The sequence below is a fragment of the Erythrolamprus reginae genome, chromosome 7, assembly GCF_031021105.1.
Source record: "Erythrolamprus reginae isolate rEryReg1 chromosome 7, rEryReg1.hap1, whole genome shotgun sequence".
NCBI lineage: Eukaryota > Metazoa > Chordata > Lepidosauria > Squamata > Dipsadidae > Erythrolamprus > Erythrolamprus reginae.
In genome coordinates, this window is record NC_091956.1 from 85,144,623 (window position 1) to 85,165,424 (window position 20,802).

The 20,802-nt window shown below is 40.4% G+C and overlaps 1 protein-coding gene across 2 annotated transcripts in view; it reads left to right on the forward strand.

Annotated features, from left to right (window-relative positions):
• LOC139169991 (broad substrate specificity ATP-binding cassette transporter ABCG2-like) overlaps positions 1-20,802 on the forward strand; it is a 28,400-nt gene that overhangs the window by 4,919 nt on the left and 2,679 nt on the right. For both annotated transcript variants that reach the window (XM_070756693.1, XM_070756695.1), the window contains exons 4-14: positions 295-409; positions 2,740-2,892; positions 4,679-4,836; positions 6,141-6,292; positions 8,140-8,244; positions 9,473-9,714; positions 12,278-12,360; positions 14,200-14,289; positions 15,292-15,416; positions 17,133-17,287; positions 18,614-18,703. In XM_070756693.1, the coding sequence (XP_070612794.1) occupies positions 295-409; positions 2,740-2,892; positions 4,679-4,836; positions 6,141-6,292; positions 8,140-8,244; positions 9,473-9,714; positions 12,278-12,360; positions 14,200-14,289; positions 15,292-15,416; positions 17,133-17,287; positions 18,614-18,703 (1,468 nt within the window). The remainder of the gene's footprint in view (positions 1-294; positions 410-2,739; positions 2,893-4,678; positions 4,837-6,140; positions 6,293-8,139; positions 8,245-9,472; positions 9,715-12,277; positions 12,361-14,199; positions 14,290-15,291; positions 15,417-17,132; positions 17,288-18,613; positions 18,704-20,802) is intronic.

A 20,802-nucleotide genomic window follows, 5' to 3' on the forward strand; every position in this document is an offset into this window, starting at 1 on the left:
GCTTGCAAGCCAGTAAGAGCTGGGAACATCATTAGCACCTGGTTAGGGCTGGGGGGAAGAAAAAGCTACATTCAGAGTATAAGACACACCCTAATTATCAACCTCTTTTATGGAGGGAAGAGATGCGTCTTATACACTGAAAAATATGGTATGTAGCTGTCTTGAAAGCTCCTCTTTTTTATCCAAAGGCAAAGACAAATGGTAATCTCAAAGGATCGCAAAGCCCCAATTGATGTGTTCCCGAAATGGAGGTCTCCATCATTTTAATTGAAATGGGTTTTATTTTCCTTTTAGGCTATTGGACATTTTATCCACACGGAAAGATCCCCAGGGACTGTCTGGGGCTATTTTGTTAGATGGCATGGCCCTGCCAACACATTTTAAATGTATGTCTGGATACGTAGTACAGGTAAGCCTTTTGTTGCTATGTTGCTATGTGTAATCTCACATATTTTATTTCCCAGCAGTCCTGCAGTATAGAACCCCCTTTTCATTTCTCTGTCACTCAATTTATTTATTATACATTGGCCAAGTAGAATACTGTAGTTTGCTTAATGAACGAGGATATTTTAATTTGAATATCTTTTGTGTGTGTGTGTGTGTGTGTGTGTGTGTGTCTGTGTGTTTATTTACATGTGTCTTTATGTATTTGTATTATCTACATATTTTATTTCCCTGCAGTCCTGTAGTACAGAACCCCCATTTCATTTCTCAGTCACTCAATTTAAGTAGAATAGTTTGCTTTATCTATCTATCTATCTATCTATCTATCTATCTATCTATCTATCTATCTATCTATCTATCTATCTATCTATCTATCTATCTATCTATCTATCTATCTATCTATCATCTCTCTCTATCTCTCTCTCTCTCTCTTTCTTTCTCTCTCTCTCTCTTTATCTATCTATCTATCTATCTATCTATCTATCTATCTATCTATCTATCTATCTATCTATCTATCTATCTATCTATCTATCTATCTATCTATCTATCTATCTATTGGATTTGTATGCCGCCCCTCTCCGTAGACTCAGGGCGGCTAACAACAGTGGTAAAAACAACATGCGACAATCCAATACTATAGCAGCTAAAAACCCTTATTTTAAAACCAATCATACATACAAACATACCATACAGAAATTGTAGAAGCCTAGGGGGAAAGAGTATCTCAGTTCCCCCATGCCTGACGACAGAGGTGGGTTTTAAGAAGCTTACAAAAGGCAAGAAGGGTGGGGGCTATTCTAATCTCTGGGGGGAGTTGGTTCCAGAGGGCCGGGGCCGCCACAGAGAAGGCTCTTCCCCTGGGTCCCGCCAAACGACATTGTTTAGTTGACATGAACGAGAATATTTTAATTTGAATATCTTTTGTGTGTGTGTGTGTGTGCATTTACATGTGTCTTTATGTACTTGTATAATCTACATACTTAATTTCCCAGCAGTCCTGTAGTATAGAACCCCCTTTTCATTTCTCTGTCACTCAATTTATTTATTACACATTGGCCGAGTAGAATAGTTTGCTTAATGAACGAGAATATTTTAATTTGAATATCTTGTGTATGTGTGTTTACATGTGTCTTTATGTATTTGTATTAATGTGTTTTTTTCTTTATATTTTTTAAAATGTATATATTTCAATAATTTTTTTTCTTTAAAAAAGAATAGTTAGCTTCAGGAATACGTTATTTTTCAGGCGCACCTTAGTTTTTTTGGGAGGAAAATAGGAGGGGAAAAAAATCTACCTACCAGGTATTCATGTGGTTAGCATCCTTAGCACATTATTTTGTCCCTTGATTAGGGCTGAAAAAAAAAGTTCTTTGGAACAGCAATGAAAATAATCCTGAACACCTGGAAGATCCTTAGCACCACATTAGGGCTGAAAAAACCCTTTTTCAAAGGGAGTAGCAATGAAAACAAGCCTGCAAGCTGGGAAGGTCATTAGCATCTTGTTATGTCTGGGGGAAAAAAAGCTTCGAAAAAGCTACATTTGGGGCATAATCTGCCGCACGAATCCCTGCGACCGGTTATGTCCCACAGAGTTGGCCTTCTCTGGGTCCCATCAACTAAATAATGTCATTTGGCGGGACCTGGGGGAAGAGCCTTCTCTGTGGCGGCCCCGACCCTCTGGAACCAGCTCCCCCCGGAGATTCGAACTGCCCCCACCCTCCTTGCCTTTTGTAAACTCCTTAAAACCTACCCCTGCCGTCAGGCATGGGGGAATTGAGACATCTCCCCTGGGCCTATACAGTTTATGAATGGTATGTTTGTGTGTATGTTTGCTTTTAATAATGGGTTTTTAAATGTTTTTAAGTTATTAGATTTGTTGGGCATTGTTTTATTGTTGTTGTGAGCTGCCCCAAGTCTCCGGAGAGGGGCGGCATACAAATCTAATAAATAATAAATAATAATAATAATAATAAGACCCACCCAAATTTTCAGCCTCTTTTAGGAGGGAAAAGGTGCATCTTACACTCCAAAAAGTTTGGAGAATTTTGGGCTCAATTGTGGTTGTAAGTTGAGGGCTATGGGATGGGTGGTGGTGGAAGTCTTTGAAAATCCTATATACGCGGGGGCATGTCTTCATATAAAACCCGTCTCTGCTTTGATAGTTTTTTAAAAAGAACCCAGATTCTGTGAATGCTCTAAACCCTCTTAAGTGTCTAATAATGATTGTACTGTAGTCTAAGCAAGTCTAATGTCCAAATGGAAATGCCCAGTTGTGTGTTTTTTTTAACCTCTAAGGATGACATTGTGATGGGGACCTTGACAGTCAGAGAAAACTTAATGTTTTCAGCAGCCCTTCGGCTACCTTTATCGACGACCAAATATGAAAAGAATCAGAGGGTTGAACAGATTCTCAAGGAATTGGATTTGACTAGAGTTGCAGATTCTAAGGTATCTATCTATCTATCTATCTATCTATCTATCTATCTATCTATCTATCTATCTATCTATTTATTTATTTATTTATTTATTATTTAGATTTGTATGCCGCCCCTCTCCGCGAACTCGGGGCGGCTCACAACAAAAATATAAACAATTGTACAAATCCAAATAGATTCAATAAATTTAAGTATTTAAAATAGTTTTTAAAAGAACCCCACTATATTAACAAGCACACACACAAACATACCATACATAAATTGTACGTGGCCGGGGGAGGTGTTTCAGTTCCCCCATGCCTGACGACAAAGGTGGGTTTTAAGAACTTTACGGAAGGCAGGGAGAGTAGGGGCAGTTCTAATCTCCGGGGGGAGTTGGTTCCAGAGGGCCGGGGCCGCCACAGAGAAGGCTCTTCCCCTGGGGCCCGCCAACCGACATTGTTTAGTTGACGGGACCCGGAGAAGGCCCACTCTGTGGGACCTAATCGGTCGCTGGGATTCGTGCGGCAGAAGGCGGTCTCGGAGATATTCTGGTCCGATGCCATGAAGGGCTTTAAAGGTCATAACCAACACTTTGAATTGTGACCGGAAACTGATCGGCAGCCAATGCAGACTGCGGAGTGATGGTGAAACATGGGCATACCTAGGTAAGCCCATGATTGCTCTCGCAGCTGCATTCTGCACGATCTGAAGTTTCCGAACACTTTTCAAAGGTAGCCCCATGTAGAGAGCGTTACAGTAGTCGAATCTCGAGGTGATGAGGGCGTGAGTGACTGTGAGCAATGAATCCCGGTCCAGATAGGACCGGGACATACATAAGCATCATTTTTAATCCCAAATGAGGTCCCAGTGTTTCGTGGTGTGAATATTTATGCCTGTAAAGAATGCTATAAACCCACCATCTATGAAGGGTAGGTTTTTTTCTGGAATCCAGAAAAAATATGTCTAGTTGTATACGTAAGCTGCAGCGTGGTGTTTGTCCACCAGCCCTCCACTCCTCCGTTTGCAACAGAATACCGTGCGCAACTAGACTTACAATCATAGGCTGTGAAAGCTTAGAACTATGTTGTCTTATACACGACCTAAGCATAGCCCCCCCCCAAAAGAATCTCTCTAGGAATCTCCTGGGAGGAAACAGGGCCGGAAAAGGTGGTGAGAAGCCTCTGTGGGGCCTCTCTAGGAATCACCTGGGAGGTAACATTCTAGTTAAGAATTTATTTATTTATTTATTTATTTATTCATTCATTCATTCATTCATTCATTCATTCATTCATTCATTCATTCATTCATTTTGTCCAATACATATTGAAGAGAATAGACATGAAGTATTATATATAAAGTGAAGATATAAAAATAGAGGAGAAGATATATGAGGGAAGAAAAGATATATGATATATAAGATAAGGAGAGACAATTGGACAGGGGACGGAAGGCAGGCTAGTGCACTTATGCACACCCCTTACTGACCTCTTAGGAACCTGGAGAGGTCAATCGTGGAGAGTCTAAGGGAGAAATTTTGGGGGTTAGGGGTTGACACTACTGAGTCCGGTAATGAGTCCCACGCTTCAAGAAACTCGATTACGAAAGTCGTATTTTTTACAGTCAAGTTTGGAGCAGTTAATATTAAGTTTGAATCTGCTGCGTGCTCTTGTGTTGTTGCGGTTGAAGCTGAAGTAGTAGAGGTACCATTGTATTTGAAGCGGACATCATTTAAAGTATTTTATGCTGTAATATTTTCCCCCCCCCAATACTGTTACATTTCCAAGAATTTTATTTTGCCATTTCCTTTGCTGCACCAGGTTGGCACCTATTTTACTCGTGGAGTTTCAGGGGGGGAAAGGAAAAGGACGAGCATTGGATTAGAACTCATTACTAACCCCAAAGTGTTGTTCTTAGATGAACCAACCACAGGACTGGACTCTAGCACAGCCAACGCTGTCCTGCTCCTCTTAAAAAGGTAATTTGTGCCACAGGTAGGGCTCGAGTTACGGCCGGTCGTGTAGCCACCTTTGGAAGTTGCAACGGCACTGGAAAAAGTGACTTGCAGCAGACATTTGCTTACAAATCTAATAAATTTACAAATTTACATACAAATCTAATAAATCATAATCATACTTGGTCGTCATGGCAAAAAAAAAAGTTTGTAAAATAGAGCGCAACTCATTTAAACAATTGCTTGAGAACCACCTGTACTTGTGTAACTCCTGGCGGCCAGGAGAATCTTCTTCATTCTGTGTCATTCATTCATTTCATATGTCACATTTGGAATACTGTGTCTAGTTCTGGAGACCTCACCTACAAAAAGAGATTGACAAAATTGAAGGGGTCCAAAGACGGGCTACAAGAATGGTGGAAGGTCTTAAGCATCAAACGTATCAGGAAAGACTTCATGGACTCAACCTGTATAGTCTGGAGGACAGAAGGAAAAGGGGGGACATGATCGAAACATTTAAAGATGTGAAAGGGTTAAATAAGGTTCAGGAAGGAAGTGTTTTTTAATAGGAAAGTGAACACAAGAACAAGGGGACACAATATGAAGTTAGTTGGAGGAAAGATCAAAAGCAACATGAGAAAATATTATTTTACTGAAAGAGTAGTAGATCCTTGGAACAAACTTCCAGCAGATGTGGTAGATAAATCCACAGTAACTGAATTTAAACATGCCTGGGATAAACATAGATCCATTGTAAGATAAAATACAGAAAATAGTATAAGGGCAGACTAGATGGACCGTGAGGTCTTTTTCTGCCGTCAGTCTTCTATGTTTCTATGTTTCTTTTACAACCCTGGCAGCGCAGGGGATGCAATGTAATGTTGCAGGCAAGCTCTGGCCATAGCTTAGACCAATGATGGCGAACCTGTGGCGCACGTACCTTAGGTCAGTGTTTCCCAACCTTGGCCACTTGAAGATATCTGGACTTCAACTCCCAGAATTCCCCAGCCAGCGAATATCTTCAAGTGGCCAAGGTTGGGAAACACTGCCATAGGTGGCATACGGAGCCATATCGGAGGTCACGTGAGGCCTTGCCCTGTCAGCTCCAGTGCGCACCCTCCCTGTGGTTTCTCCAATCACACACATTATTTTCTTTTACATTGATTCCTATGGGACAAATGGCTTCTTCTTACAAACCTTTCTACTGAAGAACCTGGTCATGGAACGAATTAAGCTCGTAAGTAGAAGGACCACTGTAGTTTGATGCAGAGCAATTAAAAGCACAGATTTCTTACACCAGGTAATGGTCTTCCCTGTGTTGTATCCAGGATGTCCCTACAAGGAAAGACCATCATTTTTTCCATCCATCAGCCCCGCTATTCTATTTTCAAGTTGTTTGACACCCTGACGTTACTTGCTGCTGGAAAGCTATTGTATCATGGGCCAGCTGACAACGCCCTCCCCTATTTCAAGAGTCTCGGTGAGTTTCTAGTGGGGCTCGCCCCATTCTCATCCCACTTCATTATCCCTCTGCCTTTCTAATTGGGGAGTTAACATTCCAACTGTCGGGGGGTAGGAAAAGCAAGTCGGATGCTTGGCTGCATAGCTAGAGGTATAACAAGCAGGAAGAGGGAGATTGTGATCCCGCTATATAGAGCGCTGGTGAGACCCCATTTGGAATAATACTGTGTTCAGTTCTGGAGACCTCACCTACAAAAAGATATTGACAAAATTGAACGGGTCCAAAGACGGGCTACAAGAATGGTGGAAGGTCTTAAGCATAAAATGTATCAGGAAAGACTTAATGAACTCCATCTGTATAGTCTGGAGGACAGAAGGGAAAGGGGGGACATGATCGAAACATTTAAATATGTTAAAGGGTTAAATAAGGTCCAGGAGGGAAGTGTCTTTAATAGGAAAGTGAACACAAGAACAAGGGGGCACAATCTGAAGTTAGTTGGCAGAAAGATCAGAAGCAACGTAAGAAAATATTATTTTACTGAAAGTAGTAGATGCTTGGAGCAAACTTTCAGCAGACGTGGTTGGTTAATCCACAGTAACTGAATTTAAACCTGGGATAAACATAGATCCATGCTAAGATAAAATACAGGAAAATAGTATAAAAGCAGAGTTGTCCCGAGTCTTCGGAGAAGGGCGGCATACAAATCCAATGAATGAATGAATGAATGAATGAATGAATGAATGAATGAATGAATGAATGAATGAATGAATGAATGAATAAACAAATCAATCTAATAAATAGGTAGGTAGACAGACAGACAGACAGACAGACAGACAGACAGACAGACAGACCATGAGATCTTTTTCTGCCGTCAATCTTCTTTGTTTCTATGTTTCCAGTAAAAAATGGATTTTTTTTTAAAAAAAATATATTTATTTGTCTAACCTAAGACACAGCAACAGGAATTTTGGGCTCAGTTGCAGTTATAACTCGAGGACTGTCTGTATAAGCACCTTTGGTTGGATGGGCAGTTTTAGGATCTAAATATAGTAAAGCTCTGCTATCTCTGAAAACAATTGGAATGTTATGGTTTCTAATATCTAATTAAAAAGAAAATACAGTGATCCCCCGCTCGTTGCGAGGGTTCCGTTCCAGGACCCCCCGCAACGAGCGGGTTTTCGCGAAGTAGCGCTGCGGAAGTAAAAACACCATCTGCGCATGTGCAGATGGTGTTTTAAACTTCCGCAGCGCTAGCGAGGAGCCGAAGATTGGGGGGCGCGTTGGCTGCGGTGGCGAGGGCTTGCAATGGAGGGTGGAGGAAGCGGCCATGGGAGGGCGAGTTGCCTCAGGGAGGAGGATCGGGCGGGACCAGGTGGGGGCTGGAATTTCTCCGCTGGGAAGAAGCGGCCAGGGCGAAGGGCGGGCGAGCGGCGAAGGGCGGGCGAGCAGGTGCTGGGGAGGGCTTCTCGCCCTCCCGCCAGCAAGAGGGGGAGCGAACGGCGTGGGCAGGTGAAGGGCGGGCGAGCGGCAGCGAGGAGTTTGCGTGGGCGGTGGGGAAACTCCTCGCTGATGCCAGCAAGAGGGGGAAGACCCAGGGAAGCCGCCCAGCAGCTGATCTCCCGGTTGCCATCTACGCATGCGTGCCCATAGAAAAAACGGGCATGCATGCGTAGATGGTATTTTGACTTCCGGGTTGAAAAATCCTGTATTTGTCAATACCCTTTTTTGCTATCCCTCATTAAGCACGACAAAGTAGCCAAATTGAATGTAACTTAAAGAAAACAGGCCAAATTGTAATTGCTTTATGAGTTTTTATTAAAACCGCTGTGGTAATGATTTTTTTTTAAAAACAAACATCCTTACAGGTTTTGTGTGCGAACCGTACAACAACCCTGCAGATTTCTTTCTGGATATCATCAATGGGGACTCCTCGGCCGTTACAGCCAGTAAAATGACCATTCACAGCACAGGTATAAACAACCAACCTTGTTCAGATATTCTGTGGAGGAAATAATAATAATAATAATAATAATAATAATAATAATAATAATAATAATAATTAATTACATTATTATTATTATTAATTACATTATTATTATTATTATTATTATTATTATTATTATTATTATTATTATTATTATTGATTTGATTTGTATGGAGGCGGGAGGGAGATTGTGCTCCAAGGGCAGTTCTGTTATTTCCAATACTCAAAGCTCCAAAATAAAGTTGGCTGGCTGGAAAATTCTGGGAATTTCCCCAACCCCAAAATCTTCAAACTTAAATTATTTACCCTTTTTTTAAAAAATAAAGTTTTTATTTACAAGGATAAATACAATAAGTACAAATAACAGTGTAGACATGTCGAGATACAAGGAAAAATAATAATAAGAGAATTGGGGAATTGGGAAATTAAAAAACAAAGATTGTGTGTCAAATTATGGTCTAGACAATATGCATTTAACAGTAAACAGGAACAGACAAAACAAACAAGCAGACAAACAAAAAAAAAGAGAAAGAAAAAAGAAAGAAAAGTAGAAGAGAAAAAAAGAAAGGAAAAGGCGGGTGGGTGTACGGTATTATGAACTAGAAATATTCTCAGTAGCTCATTACCTTATATCTAATATTTTAAATTATAAATAAGTAAGAGAAAGTGTTGAATAAATCAAAATAAGGAGATTTTAAGAAAGCCAGTCTAATTTTAACATATATCGATGTCTCATGCATCCATTTAGAAGAAAAAAGGAAGATTTGACACCAGATATGTATCTATTTAAATGTATAGGGTTCTTAACATATATTGGGCAAATTGTTCTTTTTTTCTAACCAGCGATAGAAGGGATCCCAGCAATTATTGAATAAAGAATCATCTTTATTTCTAATTTCCAGGCTTAATTTGGTCGTTTCTGCACAGTATTTAATTTTTCCTATTATTGAGTGCTCTTGTCCTTCTGTCCTGTTCTCCTTTTTATCACTTCTTTATACTTTGTTATGTTAATACAAAATATAAGTCTATACTTGTTTGACAAATATAATACATAAAATAGATAAATAAAATAGAATTGAAGTCTGCAAGTCTTAAAGTTGCCAAGTTTGAGGACCCCTGAGTCCTAGAACATAAACTTTGGATCAGCTGACCTGTATGTGTCTCTCATTTTATTTGAATGCACTAATTTTGGTTTTTCATTGTCACTCGCGCAGTTCTTGAGGCCACCGAAAGAGAACAGGAGACCATTGCTGCAACACTAGCACTACAGTTTGCCAAATGCATTTTCTACAAAAAATTGACTGAAGAACTGGACGCATTATCTAAGGAGCAGAAAAGACAGGGGTCAATGATTAAAGGACTTGCATATTCTACTCCTTTTCTTCATCAACTCAAGTGGCTGTCCAGGCGCACATTTAAAAATTTGATAGGCAACCCACAAAATTCCACAGCCCAGGTAAACAAAGTGACCTCCTCCTCTTCCTCCTCCCCCTTCATATATTATGACTGTATGTATCATTTAAGTGGTTTTTGAAACAGCTAATCTGTGGCTGATATAGAATTGCTGCATTTAAGCCTATTTGAGGGATACAAACGGAGTCCTCAAAAATAAAATCAAACCATGGCTTCCTTTTTTAATTTATTTAATTTATTTATTTATTTATTTTGTCCAATACACAATGAGGGTTTTAGTGGGTATATATCTATATACACATAGTAAAATACATGATGAAGGTTATAGAGGAGATACTCATAGTAAAATATATCTAAGAAATAATAGAAAAGAAGGTATAGTAATAGAACGTATCAATGAAAGAATAGAAGAAGAGATATAGGAATAGAAGAAAGGTATAGGAGATATAGGAGAGCAATAGGACAGGGGCGGAAGGCACTCTAGGGTACTCGCCTCTTACTGACCTCTTAGGAATCTGGAGAGGTCAACCGTGGATAATCTAAGGGTAAAGTGTTGGGGGTTTGGGGATCTAGTCATCTTCTAGATCTTCTAGATCAGGGGTAGGCAAAGTTGGCTCTTCTATGGCATGTGGACTTCAACTCCCAGAATTCCTGAGCCAATCCTCCTAGCTCAGGAATTCTGGGAGTTGAAGTCCACATGCCATAGAAGAGCCAACTTTGCCTGCCCCTGTTCTAGATAATGAAACCAACTTCGGTTGTTAAGATGTCATATTAAGCTCAGCTAAGGCAGCCTGCTAGTTAGAAGATCCAGCTGTACTTAATAATCTGTTGGGTGGTCCATGCGATAATTCCTCTGATCAGTGCTTCACCATGTTTCCCAAATGTACTAGAAGGAAACTTTAATGCTTGTAACAGGCATTACCATGTAGGGATGCAGGGATTCCCCAAAAAATCAAATTGTGATTGGGACAGTGTTGAAAATGTCACGTCCATCATCACCAACCACCATCAAAAAGGAGCAGGGCTTTGGTAACATGCTTGTAGTTTCCATCTTAATTTTTCGGACAGTGGAGGCTTTGAAGGTTTTTCCTTTATATAGCATCTCTGCCCCTCTTACTGTGATCTTTGGGTCCAGCTAATGTTCTTGCAAAATTGTCAAATGGTAAAAAAAAAAAGTACATAGTAATTATTACATTTTCTAAGCGAAGAGGCCACGAGGTTAAAAAGTTTTGTTATGTCTATGCTGATCTTATGTGGATCTTACAAATTGGTTGTAAAAATTTGACCTTGTGACAAGAATTATGATTTTAGGAGCTTACAATTTTTCTCTCAGCTAAGAGCTCTGACTTTTTTTCCCTCACAATCATTTCTATCTCCCTAACCTCATTATAGGTGGATTTTTGAAGGCATTCTTCCAAAATCCTTTACATTTCAAGGAATTAATCCCCTTTGTTAATCCTCTTAAATGGGTCTAGCTATGATCCTTGTTTCCCACTCCAATTGTTTAATGGTAGAATTAGGTTTGGATCTTTCGGCAACCACTTTTAAGAGCTTGCTGTCATGTTGATGGAGGAAATCCTTCCTGTTCAACACTTCAGAACAGCCTGTCACCATCACCTTAGCTGAGAGTTTAATTATGTGTGCTTATTCTTCAAAATAAAAATCTTAGATATCCGTCAGTTTAATTATGATAATTGCTGCCACAATCCTAGGCATATTTATGTAAGAGTAATCCCCATTAACCAAATGGTAATTCTGAGCAGACATTAGTATTACTTGGTTAACACATTCAAGCATAATTTACTTTATTTTTAATACCCTCTACCCTAAACTGCTGCTGTATTGTGACTTTGGAAGTCCATGGAGTTTCCAGACAGGAATTCTCAACTAATAGCCACACTGATTAAAATTATGAAAGCTAAAGACTCTAGATCAAATTATTTGTTGGTTAGGCCAAAACCAGCCCAACTCAACTCAACTCAACTCAGCTCAGCTCAGCTCAACTCAGCTCAACTCAACTCAACCTAACCTAACCCTAACCCTACCCTACCCTACCTTAACCTACCCTACCCTACCCTAACTTACCCTAACCGACCCTAATCTACCCTAACCTAACCTAACCCAATCTAACCTAACCCAACCCACCACCTAGTATGTTTTCAAAATTTCGATAAAGCTGGGTTTATACATAGGCGAAATATGCTTTGATTGTGGAATAGTGAGCTATAGGAATCTAATCAACTGTATCTTAGTCAATGGCTAAGAGATACGTACCATTGGTTAGTACAATGGAAGATACCTATCTCCTCAGCCAAGTCTACCAGATCTAAGGTGCAAAAGTAGGAGTTTTCTTTAACTCTTTGATTCCATTTGGTGGTTGGCTAGATTTTTGCAACTTAGATCACCCTCGCAGTTGTAAAAGCAGAGTGCTTCTTATCTCTATTCTTCCTATTCTTTCCTGGTCATTGGGATGGAATATTTGTCATATCATTTCAATTGGGGAGCTACGGAAAACAGGTATAATGTTTCATAAGCTCATCAATTTGTCAAAACATTTCATCCCTGTCATTCTATCGTTGATAATCTGAAGAACCCTTTCTTCCTAGATAGCTATTATCACGGTCATGGGAATAATTACTGCAGCTCTTTTTTCTGGTGTTAAAAACGATGCAACCGGCATTCAAAACAGGTTAGTTAATGTAAGAATCATTCTTCTAAACCAAATGCACCTTTGTCAATTAATAGTTTAACTTTTGAGATTAGCTGGGCTTGGAACAATTACAGTGTTCCCTCGATTTTTGCGAGTTCGAACTTCGCGGAAAGTCTATACCACGGTTTTTCAAAAATATTAATTAAAAAATACTTTGCGGGTTTTTCCCCCTAAACCACGTTTTTTCCCACCCGATGACGTCATATGTCATCGCCAAACTTTCGTCTGCCTTTAATAAATATTTTTTTAAATAAACTTTAATAAATAAACATGGTGAGTAATAATCTGAATGGTTGCTAAGGGAATGGGAAATTGTAATTTAGGGGTTTAAAGTGTTAAGGGAAGGCTTGTGATACTGTTCATAGCCAAAAATAGTGTATTTACTTCCGCATCTCTACTTTGCGGAAATTCGATTTTCGCGGGCGGTCTCGGAACGCATCCCCCGCGAAAAGCGAGGGAACACTGTATAGTAAAAAAATGTTAGCATTACAATCTCCAATATTGTTTTAATTATTGCATGCTCTTTTACTTGTAGAGCAGGGAAGAATAATTTCCTAGGAAATTAGAATAAATCACATTAGTTTTGATGACTTGATCAAAGTATAGTGTTTTGTTCTCGTTTTGTTTTGTTTTCAGAAAAATTAGGCAATTTCCATTGGGAATGTCCCTAGTTTGATCAAGAGCATGAAAATGGGCAATAGAAACTATTTTTCTTTTGGAAATGTTGATACGTTATGGGGTCTCTGAGCTCGGTTATTTTCTTGCAGATGTTTCATGACCAAATTAGGTAATATCACCTAGGTCAAGGGTGGGCAAAGTTGGCTCTTCTAATGACTTGTAGACTTCAACTCCCAGGATTCCTGAGCCAATCATGCTAGCTCAGGGATTCTGGGAGTTGAAGTCCACATGTCATAGAAGAGCCAACTTTGCCCACCCTTGACCTAGGTTCACCAACCCTGAGCTACAAATATTCACTTCTCTTGATATTTTATGCTCTCTTATGGGCTTATAGTATATGCCTATAAAAGGTTCATTTGCCTAAGTCCGGGGTAGGCAAAGTTGGCTGTTCTATGGCATGTGGACTTCAACTCCCAGAATTCCTGAGCTAGCATGATTGGCTCAGGAATTCTGGGAGTTGGAGTCCACAAGTCATAGAAGAGCCAACTTTGCCTACCCCTGGCCTAAGTTGTGTAACCAAGCCCTTGATGTTTCTGGTTTCCAGTATAATTTAAAATGCATATATTTTTGATTAGCAAAAGTCACATGTACAGAGTGTCTATGTCCTTATTATCTGTATTTCAGCAGGTTCCTGCTTGCTGTGTTGTATCATGCCACAATATTTGGGTTTTAGATGACCACTAGACAGAAGCAAAGTCTTAAGCTTTCTCTATGTCTTTGCTACTGTCTAGTAATCATTGGGTATATATATACCAGGGTGATTCGACAGAAAAAACATATAACCCTTCCCTGGTACAAAGCTGAAGGGATTAGATACTGTAGCCTAGAGGTTAATTCTTTGCCTCACAAGGCAAAAGGCTGCAAGTTCAAATCCCAGTGAGGGTATGGCTAGCTGATGAGGCCAGAAAAAGGCCGGAATAGATATATCCAAGTCTCCCTTAATTTTCAAATTCAGCAAAAACATGTGACACACACACACACACACACACACACACACACACTGTATAAAATTATCCTCATTTAGGGGCACTCTTGGTTTTCTTATATTTGTGATCCTATCATACTCTATGTTATTAGTGCTTCGTATTTGTGGTCCATAATATGTTCTCTCTTTCTAATTTGAAAATTCTTGCATTGCAGAATTGGCGCTTTGTTCTTTTTGGCAACGAATCAGGTTTTGAACAGTATTACAACCGTTGAACTTTTTATCACAGAAAAAAGGATATTTATGTAGGTAAATCTGCATGTAATTGAACATGAATTTTTTTTCCTTATAGTTAGTAGTTGCATTTGTTTACTCTTTAGTTAATCCCATGGGATCTCCAGGTGTGCTCATTGGGTCTGTCTGGGGTAGTGTAACCCCACCCAAGACCAAAGATGGGTCTAGATGCAGAAGGTCCCATCCACAGCTACTCCATCCAAACAAGGTTCAGCTGAAGTTTGTTGTTCCCATGAACAGCCAAAGTCTTTTACTGCCACACTGTGGGTGTGGCTTATTTTGTGGCTGTGGCTTAATGGTCCTGTGACTGGGTAGGAGTGGCTTGCCAGCCACGTGACCAGGTGGGAGTGACTTGAACGATCATCATTGTTCAAGTGAACTGTTAAGCCTTCGACTTACAACCTCACCAGTGTCGCTCGCTGGGTGACAATTTGCCTCGCGTTGCCCGCGCTCCCCTTCCTGGGTTGCCCCTCCCCCACCTCAGGCTGGGTCATTAGGCGAACGGGTGCCGCCAGAAGCATAAATGCTGCCAGCGCCGCTTCAAGCCACGCCTTCTGCTTGCAGCTCAGATGGGAGGTGGCCGCGTGAGGCTGGAGGGGAGCCGGGCAGGAGAGAGGGAAGCGCGTCCGAGGCCAGGAAGGAGGAAAGGGGAAAAAAGCAAGGAGCGCAGACACAGCAGCAGCAGCAGGGAAAAAAGCAGAGCCGAGCCGAGACCAGCCGCCGATCAGCTGGAGCTGCGCACACATCTTCATTTCCCCCAGTGGAACTGTGTTCCACCCCATTCTGCCTTCTGGGTCTTTCAGCAAGCCGTGAAAGGTGAACCGTGAAATGGCGAGGGGTCACCGTTTAGCTGAAAAGACTATTTCATCATTTAACTGAGCATCTAAGATAACTGAAGAAAATCCACTAAATTCCTACGTGGGCCTAAGCCCGACTCTGAAACCTGCTATGTGCATTTATTTGATCACTCAGTTTTTGTGTATGTCTACAAAATGTCTTTTTTCCCCTTGCAGACATGAATATATCAGCGGCTATTATAGAGTGTCCGCCTATTTCTTCTCAAAAATAATAGCCGACATGTTGCCCATGAGGACTTTGCCGGGGATCATCCTCACCTGCTTGAATTATTTCACAATAGGCAAGTGAACTCAGTCCTGTATCCTTTTTTTGTGGTACAGAGAAATGAGACATACTGGTTGCTTTCTGTTTTATTTATTTTTTAAAATTCTGCCTTTGTTACTTTTTAAAAACCTCAAGAGAGAAAATATACCTAATATTTCTTCCTATTCCCCCCCCCCCCGATAGTAACTATTCCAAAATCACCCAGGATGTTTCATGACTAAGGCTAGATTAGAACTCAGTCTCCTAGTTTTTACCTGGTGCCTTAAAACAGTGTTTCCCAACCTTGGCAACTTGAAGATATCTGGACTTCAACTCCCAGAATTCCCCAGCCAGCAAATGCCAAGGTTGGGAAGCACTGCCTTAAAACACTACCCTAAGTTGGCTCTCTTTAGTTATAATCACTCTTGTATGCAAACAACTGACCTATTGGATGATTTATTCTCTCTGAAGTATAAGGAGGCTGAAATTGGTTTAAAACTTGGCACTTGGGTGTAGCGGAGTGCTGGCTTAAAAATTAGGAGACCAGAGTTGTTGGTGTGGGGAAAATGCAAGGCAGGCCTCTCTAGGAATCTCCTGGGAGGAAACAGAGCCAGAAAAGGTGGGGAGAAGCCTCTGTGGGCCTCTCTAGGGATCTCCCGGGAGGAAATAGGGCCGGAAAAGGCAGGGAGAAGCCTCCGTGGGGCCTCTCTAGGAATCTCCTGGGGGGAAAACAGGGCCGGAAAAGGAGGGGAGAAGTCTCCGTGGGGCCTCTCTAGGAATCTCCTGGGAGGAAACGGCCAGAAAAGGTGGGGAGAAGCCTCTGTGGGGCCTCTCTAGGAATCTCCTGGGAGGAAACAGGGCCGGGAAAGGCAGGGAGAAGCCTCCGTGGGGCCTCTCTAGGAATCTCCTGGGAGGAAACGGCCAGAAAAGGTGGGGAGAAGCCTCTGTGGGGCCTCTCTAGGAATCTCCTGGGAGGAAACGGCCAGAAAAGGTGGGGAGAAGCCTCTGTGGGGCCTCTCTAGGAATCTCCTGGAAGGAAACAGGGCCTCCACCCTCCCTGTGGTTTTCCCAATCGCACACCTTATTTGCTTCTACGTTGATTCCTATGGGCAAAATTGCTTCTTCTTACAAACTTTTCTACTTAAGAACCTGGTCACGGAACGAACTAAGTTCGTAAGTAGAGGCACCACTGTACAAGCATCAGTACCCTAGCACATGAAAGCAAATTCTGACATGTGGCATGGCAGTAATCCCCGATCGCATTTAGGGGCGCTTCCTTCCGAATGGGCATGCAGAAGGTTGTTTGCATGGCTGAAATACAGATAGTCCTCGACTTATGACCATAGGACTGAGACCAAAGGCAGTGAAGTGAATTTTGTCCTGTTTTACCATCTTTCTTGCCACAGTTGATAAGTGAGCTTCCACATTAATTTTGCTTGTCAGAAGTCTGCAAAAGCAGGACATTGCAACTGTCATAGATACATGCCACTTGCTAAGCGCCCAAAGCACGGCGGTGTTTGATCACATTACCGTGAGAATGTTGCAATGGTCAGAAGTCACTTCCCCCCCCCCAATTATTATTATTATTATTATTATTATTATTATTATTTATTAGATTTGCCATTATAACTTTGGATGGGCCAATAAATCAATAGTTGTTAGTTGAGGACTGTCTGTATACATCTCTGTTAAGGTTGTTATTACGCATGTATGTACAATATACGTAGATGTGTATATATTAATTTTTTTGCAGGTTTCAAGCCCGTTTTGGCGTCCTTCTTTATCATGATGTTTACTATTGTATTAATTGCATATGCCTCTAGTTCTCTCGCTCTGGCAGTTGCAACAGGACAAAACGTCACATCCGTTGCGAACCTCCTCATAAATATTTGCTTTGTTATTATGATTGTGAGTGTTGCCTTTCGATATTTACTTGTTTATATGTAGCTTGCCTATCTTTAAAAAGTTAGGTTTGGATATTCCATTCATTGGCCTAAATAGTGGTAAACTCATTTATTTATCTATCTATCTATCTATCTATCTATCTATCTATCTATCTATCTATCTATCTATCTATCTATCTATCTATCTATCTATCTATCTACCTACCTACCTACCTATTATCTATTTATCCATCCATTTTCTATCTATCTATCTATCTATCTATCTATCTATCTATCTATCTATCTATTATCTATCTATCCATTTTCTTTCTTTCTTTCTTTCTATCTATCTATCTATCTATCTATCTATCCATTTTCTTTCTTTCTTTCTATCTATCTATTATCTATCTATCTATCCATCCATCCATTTTCTTTCTATCTTTCTATCTATCTATCTATCTATCTATCTATCTATCTATCTATCTAGCCATCCATCCATTTTCTATCTATCTATCTATCTATCTATCTATCTATCTATCTATCTATCTATCTATCTATCTATCTATCTATCTATCTATCTATCTATCTATCTATCTATCTATCCATCTATCGGACTTGTAAAGAAAACGCCCCAGCAACCAATCACAGTGCAGATTGCCTCAGACAGGAGCCAGTATTCTCCAGTTGATCAACCACGATTGTGTGTTCTGGCTCATTATACAACTCCAAATATTACCGGGAATTAAAAAGCTTCTGATTGCTCAGTTTAACTTAGCAATCCCTCAATAAATACAAATTACTGGTAGTTTGGAGAATTTTAGGTCCAAACTAATTATGACCTATATTAAGTGTTTTTGGGTGTTTTTTCCCCAAATATGGAAATAAGTCAAACAGGCATGATGGGGACTAGAGGCAATAGAGACAGATCCGGGTTTCATGTTGGATAGTTTTCTTACAGATCAGGGATGAGTAGCTACCACTATGAATTGTTAGTACAGTGGATTTGTATGCTGGCGTGAGTCTACGGAGAGGGGCGGCATATAAATCCAATAAATAATAATAATAATACAGTGACTTTCAATTTGCTGGCGAGAGAGAGTTTGTATGTTTATAAAGACAATATTCTTTTTTTTTTTAAAGCCTAAAATATGAATCATAAATTAAAAAATTGCAGGAAATTTGCTTCCCAGGAAATGTGAGAGTCACAAATCTGTATACTGAATATGCAACGGCAGTGACTGATGAGGAATGAATCCTGGATATAAATGCAAAATTCTTTGTGTGGCTCTAGACAAAATTCTCTACTATAACAGATGTCTCTCCCTCACCCCCCCCCCTTTTTTCCTTGCAGGTTTTTTCTGGTGTATTGGTAAATCTCACAACCATTGCACCTTCGTTACTGTGGCTGGAATACCTCAGTATCCCTCGCTACGGCCTAAATGTAAATAATATTATTATCACTAGTATTAATTTTATTTGTGAAAGAACTCATCACCCCAAACTCTCAGATTGGTAGAATGGACTGGGAAATGGCCTTCTCTTCCTTGGCACAGTTTTATTGGTCTCTTGGGGCTAAAGTTCCTGTTTAGGAATATTCTGGGTTAGGCCATTATCTTCCCTGATTTCAGGAGGTCAGTGCCAGTCAGCAGTTCCCAGGGTTTTTTTATTTTTATATTTATTTTTATTTTTTTATATTTATATATTTATATATTTATATATTTATATATTTATATATTTATATATTTATATATTTATATATTTATATATTTATATAATTTATATAATTTATATAATTTATTTTATTTATTTTATTTATTTTATTTATTTTATTTATTTTATTTATTTTATTTATTTTATTTATTTTATTTTATTTATTTTATTTATTTATTTATTTATTGGTATGCCGCCCCTCTCCGCAGACTCAGGGCGGCTAACAACAGTAACAAAAAAACAGTTTAAACCCATTAATATAAAAACCAATCATACATACAGACATACCATGCATAAAATTTTAAAGGCCTAGGGGGAAAGTATATCTCAGTTCCCCATGCCTGGCGGCAGAGGTGTGTTTTAAGAAGCTTACGAAAGGCAAGGAGGGTGGGGCAATTCTAATCTCTGGGGGGAGTTGGTTCCAGAGGGTCAGGGCCGCCACAGAGAAGGCTCTTCCCCTGGATCCCGCCAAGCGACATTGTTTAGTTGACGGGACCTGGAGAAGGCCAACTCTGTGGGACCTGACTGGTCGCTGGGATTCGTGCAGCAGAAGGCGGTCCCTGAGATAATCTGGTCCGGTGCCATGAAGGGCTTTATAGGTCATAACCAACACTTTGAATTGTGACCGGAAACTGATCGGCAACCAATGCAGACTGCAGAGTGTTGGTGTAACATGGGCATATTTGGGGAAGCCCATGATCGTTTTGTGGAAGTTCTGCCTTCCCCAAAGAGGTTGGGGTTTGAATTTCATACACTTTTCCTCCAAAGGTTGTTCTTGTTCATACAGACTTTTCTATACTCTGGAACAGTGATGGTGAACCTTTTCCCCCTCGGGTGCCGGAAGAGCGTGGGCGTGCGCTATAGCGCATGTGTGAGTGCCCACCCCCATAATTCAATGCCTCTCGCCTCCCAGAGGCCCTCTGGAGGCCGGAAACGGCCTGTTTCCCAACTTCTGGTGGGCCCAATAGGCTCATGTTTTGCCCTCCCCAGGCTCCAAAGGCTTCCCCCATCCCTGGAGGCCAAAAACTCCCAGAGACTTTGTGTGAGCAAAAAATGAGCTGGCTGGCACACACATACATGTTGGAACTGAGCTAAGGCAACAGCTCATGTACCAGTAGCTATGGCTCCACGTGCCACCCATGGCACCTGTGCCATAAGTTTACCATCACTGCACTAGAACAAGGATGGGGAACTATGGCCATGCTGGCTCTGGAATCCAAGAGTTGAAGTCCATAAATCATAAAGAGCCATAGTTCTCCACCTCTGTGCTAGAAGGATACTCTCTGTTTGGTTTAAAGCAAGATTGGGGAGGCTCTGTTTCTTTTTAAAAAGAGGAATATTTTAAGCAAAGCCCCACTTTTCAGAAGCAGCATTTGCAAAAGTGTTAGAAGACCATTCAAGCACCTTTTCTATTTTAATTATTGCCTGTCCTCTTCCTTGGCGCCACCACTCCGCACATTTTACCCCTTTGCATGAGAAAATACTGTTAATTTGCCTGCTTTTATTCTTTTTATTATTCATTGTTACTCTGTCTGCTAAGGAATTCTAGCACATCTGCTAAAAATCCATTTGAAGGATTGTAGGATATGTCCTGTACTGCACACATTGTCCAGATAAACCTCTTTTGGTCTGTTTCTATTGTTTCCTGTGATCCAGCTGTGTATTTGAGCAACCTAATGTTTATAATTAAATGAAGTACTTATAGTGGTGAGAAAAACTACTTTCATGGAAGCTCTTTGGCTAATGCTCTCCTTCTCCAGAGCCAAGTCCAAGAAAGTGCAATCTTTTCAAGTTACAAACAGAAAAATCGAATAATTTCTAACCTTATGT